Below are 12,014 nucleotides of genomic sequence, written 5' to 3'. Positions count from 1 at the left end.
CTGTTCCATCCTTACTAGTATACATATGCTACAATGACAGGCTTCAGAGCAAGCATGTTGGACGCAGGGTTCCTTCCGATGTGAAAGGGAACTCCCTTCTTCTCTGCTTCTCTCGTGAGAAGTTACGCTTGGTCACAATGAATCTAGCAATTGAAGAGGCTCAAGCTGCCATGCCAGTGTATGCATAGGAAGATTCTTTCCTCAACAGATAATCCGAAAGATGGGAGATGGTAAAGCTGCATGCTTCAAACAAAATCATACATACATACCTACATTGATTCGCATTGGCAATGGAACCTCTGACACGGCTTACTTCCAGATTGCACTTTGTTTGCTTACAAGTTACAACAACCAACAATCCATGTACCGACATGCGCGAGTCAGGGTTGCAGGTGAGATTCTAGATTCCTTTCATATTAATTGTCTATCCAAAATTGAATGCATTCCATCTCTAGACAGCAGACATCATGATGAAAGTGTTATCATTTTAATATCGGGAACGAATCGGCAACACACGCGCTGACTTGAATCGAAGCCCCAAGGACATGTTCTGTTGGATGAATATTCAAAGGGTGGGGATGCTGTCTCAAAGCTCAAGATGACATCTAGGGTTTTCGAGCTCGTGAGTCGTGACCCAGGAACCTCGTCACACTTCATCTCGATAATACAATCGTGGACGAAGGAGACTGGTGGAACGAGCACCTTGCCAGTCTCGAAGTTGGCCATGTTTCCTCCCAGCCAACATTTTCATATTGTCAATCCGCCTCGAATTTAAAAGAGTCATCGGAGAGATATGAAATCAATTTTGTATCACATTTCCACACGGTGAGAAGGAAATGGTGAGATCTCGAAGTTGGGAGGCCAGTCAGCCAGCCAGCCTTCCGCGACCCCGACGCAAGGAACGGTGCGAAAATAGTGCACAGCATACGATACCGTTACTAGAACTTTTTGTATCTGTAGTCATGGGTTTTTTTACTCATAATGGGTTTCATTCATCAATTGTTTGGAGAAACTTATCATGTGCTTTCAACTCTATGAGACGAGACCAAACGAAGCTTCCCAGCTTACTTGCGTCATCACGCATACATGCGTATCGATATCTAGATCTTGATTCTTAAGGTTTGATCAATTACGGACAGCTTGATCTTTTTTGGGCAATTCTTGCGTAAAATGATGTCGATCTATTTATCTCTAAAGATTTATCTTCATGTACTCTGTATGTATGTATGTGTGTATGTACACATCGCAAATCCATGGACCCGCCGATTTGCGGAGGCAGACGATGGAGATCTTTTCACTTCTGTAAGAGCAGTTCTACAACAGTCGGTTATGTCTGCTGGTTAATGGAACAATGCGGCTCTCCGAGACAGGTATTGTATGCCATGCTATGATGTGATTTTATGTTGTACAATGAACTGGAAATTTTATGCAGATGGGGAGGAAGAGTGATCCAAATTGCACCATCAGAATTTACTCAATTGGGATGGATCATTCGGACCGCATGTGAAAACTCAATGGCGCCAAACCGATATGAATCCAAAAGATAAATTTCGGGACTCTGGATTCTGGATTCCGATCCATACTGGTATCAGTGTAAAACTTACGAGTCACGTTGTCTTACACTTTCAATTCTTTGTATAGACTATCCAGAATCCATTGGCAATACGTGACCCACGTATACCCATGAACTTCTTTTCACCGCCTCTCGCGAACACGATCCCAGCCGCCTTGCTCCGCATCCAATTGGCTCCGTTTTACCTTTTTTCTTCCCCCAGTCTCCGTGCAGCAGCCTGTGAGCAGCCGCTGCGCATGCAGGATGCAAGTGTTATGAAGGCAAGGGCCACCAGAAAATTTCGGCATCAGACCCTGCAGAGTTTTTGTGCGCAGTATGCTAGTATGGCTATCCTTGTTGGATGAGATGAACGGAGGAAGGAGGGGAAACTTAATACTGCTTGTTGGATGCTTATCGCGACGGGTGTCATCGAGCATTATCTGGTATGTCTCTGTTTGAGAATCTTTCTTCGTGATTCAATTACTTTGCAACTTTGAACCATTTCCAATCTTCGCCCGTGAATACAGAAGCCCAGTAAACAAGGAACAATTCCCCTTGACCCATTGCGCAAAACTGGAAAATCCTTAATTCATCGCACATACGTACCTACCTACCTTATTCTCTCCTCCCATAACCACCACACTCCATAAGGCTAGTCCCCTTTTTCACTTTTCTGCACACGCGGAAAACGGTCCGTCTTACACCATTTTCAGAATCCCTGTCCGGTGTCGTTCTTGGCCTGCTTGTCTCCAATCAATTCATCCGACACGATTATGGTCTGTATGTAACGAGAAACGCACAACATCGAGAAGCAGCAAGCCCAAAGATGCGCTAGCGCAAGCCCCATGGTGAAAATCCCGAAGCGAGGCGTTCCCAAAGCGTGTCACCGAGTAGGAAGTACTGCTTCTTTGGGACTGGTGCGGGATTTATTGTGGTCTTGGGGGAAGGCTTTTTGGTTTGTGTTTTCTGTCTGGAGGAAATAAGAAAAGACTAGGGATGATCATGGATGGAAGGCGAGAGGAGCGAAAAAAGCTCGGTCTACGACGTGGTGGATGGTGATTGGGGTAACGTTGTTCAAAGCGAGGACGAGAGCGAGTTATTTTTCATACTCCGTAGCCTTAGAGCCTATCCGCGAGTCTAGAGGGGAGGAAAGGTTTGTTCTAATTTCTGGGATCGACACTCGTTGAGGGGGTTTTGGGATGTTGTTCATATTCGCATGATGATGATGAGAAAAGATTGATCTGGGAGCGTAAGGTGGGGGGTAGGACAAAATGAGTAATGAAAGTAGAGTCTCGAAAAGAGGGGAAGCCACTTGATTTGAGCATTTTCGTGAGTCTGAGTAAAGTTCGAGATTTGCAATGTGTGGGATCTGGATGCTGGCGATGGATGCAAGTTTACAGTGTACGTAGGGGACAGTTGTTGTGCATGCATACGGAGTAGGTGCTGGATCGTGCAAAAAGCTTAGACTATCACGACGGAGTATGTATATACATATTACATACGTACGATGTTGACATTTGCCCGCCGAAACTAGAATGTCGATGTGGTATAGATCAACAGCCTAGCTTGATGATGGGACTACGCACTACACTACGCTGCTGCACCGCGCTGAGCGTATAAATTCTTGGCGAGAAGGGGAATCATAGGACGAAGCTTGAACCCTAGACGCCAGAATTCATCCCTGGGGGAGAGGAATTCCTCATTGTGTATGGTTCATGATTGAGTGTTGATTAAAAAGTCATTAATAGCTACGGTACGATAAGAATCCACATCCAACATCTCATCATTCAACGAACTATACTATCGCAAGATATTATTGATCTAGGTCTAGTGGAAAAACCGTCAAGAGAATTGATTAATTTATTCTTTTCTTTTCAGAAGCAAAAGAGTGCTAACGTTAGCGGGGGACGGAGAAAAGGCCGTTTAATTTTTCTTTCCCTTTTCTCTTGTGTTGGCGATCAGAATGAGGTGGATGGCGTCTCTTAGCGTCTTCTACACCGCCTTTTTGTAGAGAGGGCGAATGAGGGGTTCTCGCTCTAGCGACAACGAACCTTGGAAAAACGACTTTTTTTTTCATTGTGCTATCGTTATCGATGACTGATGGATTCTTTGGGGCATCCAATTGACGGCTTTGAATTTGGAATACGACTAGGTCGATTTTTTGTCCCGATCTTGATATGGTGACTGGGAAACTGGGAAGGGCTATTTTCTTATCTCGCTACTCTGGTCCAACAACCAGAGATAGTTCTAGTACGATAATAACAAGACATCCAAATCTTACGGGAATTGGGAAGGACGTTTTGGACATCGAAGCACCACGCTTGATTGTATGTCAGCTTCTAGATACCCATGAAACTTTAGTTTCATGGGGTTATAGACAAGGGCTGAAGTGAAAACAAAGAAGGAAAGAGACCAGAATTTTTATACAAAAAGTTATGAAAGTACACACATTGAGCCCGAGAACCGGTTGCAAATAGGAAAAAAAAACACAAACCCCAACGCTGCTGACACGCAGTCGATCAAAACAATCAAAATCAAATATAGCCTTAATATGGTATCAATATATTGTAATTCCCCAAGACCCAGTACGTGCTTACCCTCGCAGGGTAATATCCTTCTAACCCCAACAAAACCATTCGGAGATACTCCATATGTAAGTACCAAGAACTTCACATGGGAAGGACGTTGAAGGGAGTGGTACTTGCATCTTACAGTGGTGAAAGGAAAGATATGTCCGCGAAAACGGGAGTATCCGTTCCCATGTCATGACCCTAAAACCTCAAACCAACCCGCGCCATACATACATACATACCTACATACATACATCAGTCCAGACTCGCCATGTCAATCCGTAAATGTTCTCGTGACCCTCACATGGTTGGAAAGATGTGCACATTTTGACCTCTCGGACTCAACCCCCAATTTGGTACAACCCTCGTGTCCCAAAAGATGCAATTCTAGGATTGATGTATATTGCTCGCGCATAATTTTTTAAATGAACTAGGTGTTTTGTATAACCCCAATAGCGGCTCATCCAGAATATGATTACACTATCAACCGGTAGAAAAAGAGTTAACAGGGTGTTGTTGATAGAGGTGATGTTTGCTAATGACCGGAAAACGGCTGTTAAATTCAAAGATGGAAGTACAAAACATGTATGTAAATAAAGAGCAGACGCGGCACGCAGGATGGAAAAGGCATGTGAGGAAGCCAACTACGCACGCCACTCACTTGATTGCACTGAATGGAAATAGGAACTTGCAGAACTGGGAAATGCACGATTGGGCACTTTTCGTATTTCGGCTTTTTCTGAAGGACGCACCAGCCATCCATCTGAGGAATGAATAAAAAGACGCACGACATAGTTGCAGCTTTCAAATTACATGGAGAGTACAGTAGGCACTGTACTGTAACGATCGTGCATCAAGCCGGCTGCTGTTCTGCGAGGCGAGGCGAGGCGAACGGGTACTTGCTGCTTGCATATCCTATGCTATGCCCTCCTTATCCCAGTGCCTCCTTCATGTAACCAAGATATGTTTTAATGAAAAGATTTGGAAGGGCAAAGGAAGTGGCAAAGCAAAGACCAAATGAAAGAGATGTCAAATTCGAAATTCAAATTAGTAACCGTATTGAAACATCCATTTGAAGGAATTTCGGAAGCTCTTTTGCCTTGCTCAACCAAGGATTTCGAGATGAAGAGGGGGAGAATTTGGAGGCATCGGATGATATTGAAATTTGAAGGAATCATCGGATTGAAATGCATGATCGGGGATGTTTCTTCCTAGGGTATGACTGGTTCTCGCTCAACCTTGAATTTTGATGAACACCATACACATCAACTAATAAATTTTTCATTCATTTTTCAAAACATGATGTGATCACCCATCAATCATCCCGTATCCGTTCGAAACTTCGAAGTTACTGTAGTCCTTGAATGGAGATATCGGAGAATAAGATTTTCTTGTGCGAATTTGGTGAGAGAGACAGAGTACATGGCTTTTACTTGAAGTGATGAACTGGTTTCGGAAGAAGGGAGGTTGTTGTCTTGAGACTGGATTGGGGGCTAATTGATTCCTAGATTGTAGAGATCTAGCCAGTCTATCAATGGGGTGGTTCACGTGATCAGGCGTTTTGGGCGCGCCTTCTGTAACTGTATCAACGCATTCGCGCTTGTTAGTGTTTTCCTTGACATCCCGCGTTTGGAAGTCAAAATCAACGACGAATGGATGTGTGGATAGCATGAACTGTACGGCCAATATATCTCGATTCTAAAATACTACCGACTAACCGTATGGGCTTGATATTCGACATGGCAACGAATAAAGTGCGATATTTCTTTGTTTGAATAGATTATCATGATCCCTGAATCTCTTGGACTCGCAAACTTTACGGAAAGGATACAGGCAAGCAAGTATAGGCTCAACAATAGCCTGATCTACAATCTTTTACGAGAAAACAAGCATGGCACCCCCAAAACCGCAAATACCACCGGCGGCAAAACCAGTATTTGGTGCCCATTTCGACGCGTGGAATTCATCAGCGACAGGGCACCAACGGGCAGAGAATAAGATAGGTGGTTCTACAGGATGGAGAGAATCTCGAGCATCGAAGCTAGGCCACCAGTTCAAGTCTGGTGGTACAGGTGGCAAAAGGATCTCCGACAAAGTTGGGGCAGGATCTGAAGACTGGGATGAGAAAGCGAACGCCTTGATTCCAAAAGAAGTCAAGGCAAGGGCAAGACGAAGTGTCAGCGACATGTTAGTGGGGAAGCCAGGCTGTATGTTTTGTTGTCCCTTTCAAATTCCCTGTCCGATGCTACCAAATATACTTTATTGATGCTTGTCTTTCCCATTTAGTGCCGATGAGCGCCGAAGAACGACTGATGGAGATGCGGAAACTCGAAGATGAAACTAAAGTGGAAGAGGACGATCTAGCCCGAAAGTCTAGAGGCATCTTTGATGAGCTGGTCATCTACATAAACGGTAGTACATATCCAATGGTCTCGGACCACAAGCTCAAGCAGTTGCTGGCAGAGAATGGAGCACGAATGTCGATGCATCTGGGCAGGCGACGAGTCACCCACGTTATCTTGGGCAAACCCTCTGCTGTAGGAAGTGGAGCTGGAGGTGGTTTAGCTGGGGGAAAGTTGGAGAAAGAGATACGAAGGATTGGTGGTTGTGGAGTTAAATATGTCGGTGTAGAATGGTATGGGCCTTCCGGTATCCCCTGTTTGCATATTCATACTAACATTTCTGGCAAATACAGGGTGTTAGAAAGTATTAAGGCAGGAAAGAGACTTTCCGAGACGCGGTTCTCGAATCTGAAGGTAGCTCCGAAAGGCCAGCGGAGCGTTTATGGCATGTTCAAGAATACGGCCAATGCCGACGTAGATTAACAATTGACGCTAAGGACACCGAGTGGGCAAGCGAATTGTTCATGCTTCCCAAACTTTTTTGGCTCAAGTCTAGTTTTTGAGTCTTGAGAGGTATGTCATTGAGGTCAATGCATATGGTGTGTATGATGTATCTATATATATGGCATGGATGCCATATTCGGCGTCTGCTTGCTTCTACGGCGTTGTGCTAGGAATCGAGGTGCATTCTGGGTGGCTGCATAGCATCTGCGATGGGAATAGGAAATATCATTTGGGAGGTCTAGAGGCGTTTGGTGAGATTCTGGAAAAGGCTGTACCATGACATAATTTGATATCACAGTAATTAAGAAACATCAATCACATCCACCTTCATCATACTGTCTTGTCATGCATGTTTGAGTGATGCACTTTCAAAGAACGGCAAGAATGTGCTTGACGATGACATTTTTCTCATCACCCTCATACAAGCATCCAATTTATTTGGAGTGAAGTATCTGGGTCTCTTCAGATCTAAGACTGTCTCTCACTGAGAGAGAAGCACTCGAATGTCGAGAACGAAGGCGGTGACGATGGTTCCTTGAATCTATGGCCTAGTATCATCTATTTGTAACCAAAATTGATATATCTAAATTCATTCAAAACACAATCGTTCACCTATTGAAGTCACTCAATAGATGAGTTCCGACAACATATAAGGTTTGAAGTTATTGACAATTTTGATTGTCCATTCTGAAAGTAGAAATGGTAGATTCAATCATCCCAAATATCGGAACGGCGAATAGTTTACCGATGCACGTTGCCCCGTAAACAGAAAAATCCACCATTCACAACACATCATACGAAAAGGTTTATCCACCACCACACAATATCTCAAACATTACATGACCACTGACTCAAAAGATACACTATCACAATCACGAACAAAGAGAGTTAGCAAATGGCGGAGCCCCTTTCGGATTTATCCAGCGCAAATATCAATACTGGAAGCCCATCAGTTGTTAGCAATACAAACTACACCATGTCTGAAGATACCAGCTTTACAGAAAACACTCCCATGAGTGGGAGCGTGGGGAGTCCACCAAGTTCGCCCTTCGTCGATGCGACACACGATGCGACAGATCCGAGTAAGGAGAATATCTCTCCTATTAGGAAACAAATGTTGACGTCAAGGAAATCAATTGATGGAGAACATATGTCACCCTTGAAGCTATTGAAGAGCCAGGCTTCACCCACCAAATCATCGGATGGCACACGCAGTCCGAGGAAGATGTCGACACCCATGAGATTTCCTGTGAAGCCTACGACTGCCACACCTTCGCCTCTGAAATCGCTTGACCCGCCGGTCGTCGTTGAGCATGAAATGGATCTAGATGACCCAATACTAAGGGATAATGAAGGACTTACGAAAGCGATCGAGATATTGGAAGAAGACGATGATGATAATGATAACGAAGAGGGGCAAACGATGAACGAAACTTTTGCATATATAGGTACTGGTAGCGCTACTAGCGCTTCAGAGAAAGATGCGCACAATTTGATGGACGATACAATGGTCAGCACATTCAGCGAATTTTCCGCTATGCCAGATCTAACAACGTTTTCAAAGCTGGGACATACCAGCCCGAACTTCCCATCAATGGGTGCACCAACACCGAGACAAAATCATCGATTCAGTACCCCGGCTACGGCGCGCAGGCAAGTGAATACATCTGAGGAATTTTCGCCAGCACCATACGGGCATAGAAATGTTAAAAGCAAAGATGATGGGAATACCACTAACCTTCTTGACTTTACCGCACAAATGAATGGGTTCAACGGTCGCGGTCCCTCACCTTCAAGGAATAGGATGTCAATGTCACCTTCAAAAACTTCTGCACCTGAACATTGGTATGGGCCAAGTACTGCCGCGACACCTAAATCAAACCGCATGAGCAACTTGCTCGATTTCGATATTCCTCCTGCGCCTACGCCTAGAAGTTTACCCTCCATTACACCTAGAGAAATCGAGAGATTGAAATCAGACTTCTTATCGGAGATTAGTAACTTGAAAGCTACGTTGAGCGGAAAGGAAGCTGAATTGCAGTTCATGAAAACGGCCGTTGGCGACGCGGAAAAGAGAGTTGGGGAGAGTCAGGAACAATTACGAGAAGAACGAAATATACAAGATCAACTGGCGGCCGAGAAAGAGGAGTGGGAGAAGAGAGGTCGGGAAATGGAAGCTGTGTTGAGGAATGTTAGAGAAGAAATGGTTCAAACAGAGCAAGAACGTGAGGAGTTGGATGGTCGATTGGAGGAAAGTGAGAGAAGAAGAGAAATGGCTGAGATTATGGCTCAAGAAGCGCAGAGGAACTTAGCAGCTGTGCGTGCAGGAAAAGCTACACCTGGAGCTACTTCACCCCCTGTCGAAACGCCTTTGAAATCGCCAACAGAATGCCACTGCGGAGGTCGAACTGTCGAACTTGCGGTCGAGAAGGTATCCAGAGAGTTACATTCCCTTTACAAAGAGAAGCACGAAACTAAAGTCCAAGCTCTCAAGAAAAGCTATGAACGTCGTTGGGATAAGAAGGTTAAAGAATTGGAAGCTACTGTTGAGGATCTCACCAAGGAGAACGAAGAATTGAGGTTGGGCGGCAATACCACAGCAACTAAAGCGGAACCTTCGGCTGAGGATATTGAACAACAAGCAGCACGCGATGCTAGAACCAAGGAATTGGAGGCAGAACTCGAGGGCCTAGGCATGGAAATTAGGAGTGTCAGGGAAGACAACGATGACCTCCGACATATGCTTGAAGAGGAAAGAGCCGAGAAGACTAAGCTGGTTCAGGCTGTTGATGAAATGATTCCAATGATCGCAATGTTCGACGATATGGTTGCAAAAAATCTTGAGGAGGAAAAGAAGGCCGTTCCAGCTCGAGCATCTCCGATCCCAGAAACACCCGCCTCGCAAAAGAAACAACTTGTTTTTGAAAGCCAAATGAAGAGCCCTACTTTAGCAAAAACAAGTAGTGTTACTCGACCAAGTGGGTTGAGAGCGCCAAGTGCGGCTGGAGGAAGTAGGATTGGCAGGGGTGGAATTGGGATGGGAATGGGAATGGGAATCGGAGGTGCGGCTGGAAGGGAGAGAAAAGGAAGTCATGGGAGTGTGGCTAGTCAAGGCAGTAGACCGGGTAGTGGACTTTCGGGCAGAACTAGTAGCAATTTATTGAGTAGTATCGATAAAATGGGAGGGGGAGGGTATGGTCGTTAATCCTATGTCTCGAAGGGATTCAATTGGAGGGGAATGGGTAGTAGGCTCTTGGGGCTGGTTTGGTTTGGTGCTTGTATATTCTTCTTCTTGGTGAAAATTCTGTGATGGATTATTGTGGTTAGGTTGGAATGCTTCAGGGAAAGGAAGTGAAGGGGGTGATGGATTGGTGAAGATACGAAATAATGATTGGGTGGCGTGCTATGGGTATGGATATGGATGGATGGATGGTAGTTGCATACCAATGAAAGCTCGACCGCTTGTCATATCTGGTTTATTTTATAGTGGCGGCTGGTTGGCGCCTGGGCGTTGGCGGCATTTGCACCGCGCTAGGGGAGGCTAGTTTCATTAATAAATTGGTTTATATCTGTACTTGTTCTCAATATTGTGATAAGGTGCTATAATGCGATTCGATGGATTGTGATGAGGTAGGATGAGATGGAGAGTTGGGCGTTTTCGAAGCTGTCCTCCTATTGCACATGTATAACATTAAGCGTTTTCATTAATGATTTGGGAGTCGAATATAAGCACGCTGTGTGCGTGAGCTAGAAAGTATAAAATTAGTTCTTGCAAGTTCAGGGTTAGTGGTGAGATCAGAAACAAGGGAGGGGCTAAAGTTCATCCTTGGGTTGTGCAGTGGATGTGTATGTTGAATTACATTTCCGAAGAGCAGAAAGGTATACATAACATTGAATTCGTATTGTGAATAAATCAACTGGGTGGTGAGGTTACTGGCAGAGCGGGATGGGAAGAACGGTGGTTCCAATGGTTTATGTGTTGGGAATGATGATAAGATCACAGGTGGAATGATGTACGATGATATGGGATATTATTGTCTGTAATTAAGATGCAGTATTCATGTTTCTCTTCTCCCATTTTGCCAATATGAGTGTGGTTGATATGATGAGTATACCGTATTTTTCTCTTGGAATTCCAAGCTCATCTCACCTTAGCACCGAAGCTACAATACACATAACGAAGAGCTTAGTATTGACAGGCCTTCTTTATTACTACCTCTCTTAGTTTTGCGATAGTACCCTTTCTTTGGGCTCCGAGGTTGATGTGAATGGGGAGATGGGAATGGAGAATTGAGAGGAGTGAGTTAATTAAATTCATACACGCTGTGGCAAGTATTGTAAGAACTTAGTAGGATAGGAAAGCATGTGAGTACAGATGAGCCCCAAATTTGAGATCCCGAATGGAGGGTGTGGAAGTATATCTTAGCTAAAAGGAATAGTTTATAGGACTCGATTCGCATGGCATGAAATCACAATAGTCTTCTATGATGTTGGAAATTTGGGACGTAGATGTCGGTTGATGAAGGGGTTACTTCATAAAGTTATGGATGTTTGTATGGAGCTAGAAGGATCAAATTGTTTATGAGTATAGTATTTCAGTTCACGCTTTCGTCATTATTTTCGATTATTATGATTCAAAATTTTGATCCCTCTTTTACAATTCAAATGCCAGAATCCACAAGTCTTCATCTCCAAGTCATTTACATTGTACAGCCGGAATAACGCGCATAGATCTGCGTCCAAATCAGTGACACTGGATGAATGACTACCCTTCCTCTAATTTTTTAATTTTTGAGTTTGCCTTAGGACAGATCAGGAAGGTTTACAGATGTCTCATGCTGAAGGAATTTCTGGACGTGAAGCTTGAATATCAAATACATGAGAAGCCCTGTGATCATTTATTTAGTAATACCATGAGAGATAGAATCACATTAAGGAATGGCAATCGAAAAGGTCGATCAAGTGTATGTCGAGGAATTCACGGGCCGATACACATCCGAACGCGGTGAGAATAGAGGTTCTGTTCTGGCACCTAAACTAACTAAC

The 12,014-nt window shown here is 44.3% G+C and overlaps 3 protein-coding genes across 3 annotated transcripts; all 3 read left to right on the top strand.

Annotated features, from left to right (window-relative positions):
* Positions 1-290: 290 nt before the first annotated feature.
* Positions 291-775, top strand: EAF02_011097 (uncharacterized protein; the record flags this gene model as incomplete). The annotated part of the gene is made up of 2 exons (XM_038907145.1): positions 291-392; positions 536-775. 2 exons carry the CDS (start codon positions 291-293, stop codon positions 773-775), a joined length of 342 nt encoding a protein of 113 aa, XP_038753171.1.
* A 5,238-nt stretch (positions 776-6,013) lies between these two features.
* On the top strand, positions 6,014-6,947 carry EAF02_011096 (uncharacterized protein; the record flags this gene model as incomplete). The annotated part of the gene is made up of 3 exons (XM_038907144.1): positions 6,014-6,329; positions 6,409-6,757; positions 6,818-6,947. 3 exons carry the CDS (start codon positions 6,014-6,016, stop codon positions 6,945-6,947), a joined length of 795 nt encoding a protein of 264 aa, XP_038753170.1.
* Positions 6,948-7,863: 916 nt separating this feature from the next.
* Positions 7,864-10,173, top strand: EAF02_011095 (uncharacterized protein; the record flags this gene model as incomplete). Its single annotated transcript, XM_038907143.1, has 1 exon — positions 7,864-10,173. One exon carries the CDS (start codon positions 7,864-7,866, stop codon positions 10,171-10,173), a length of 2,310 nt encoding a protein of 769 aa, XP_038753169.1.
* Between the last annotated feature and the right edge of the window lie 1,841 nt (positions 10,174-12,014).

This window comes from Botrytis sinoallii (assembly GCF_014898435.1).
Source record: "Botrytis sinoallii strain Bc 23 chromosome Unknown BSIN_029, whole genome shotgun sequence".
In the NCBI taxonomy this organism is placed as follows: domain Eukaryota; kingdom Fungi; phylum Ascomycota; class Leotiomycetes; order Helotiales; family Sclerotiniaceae; genus Botrytis; species Botrytis sinoallii.
Note: the sequence above shows the minus strand (reverse complement) of the source record. Positions and strands in the feature narration are given on the sequence as shown.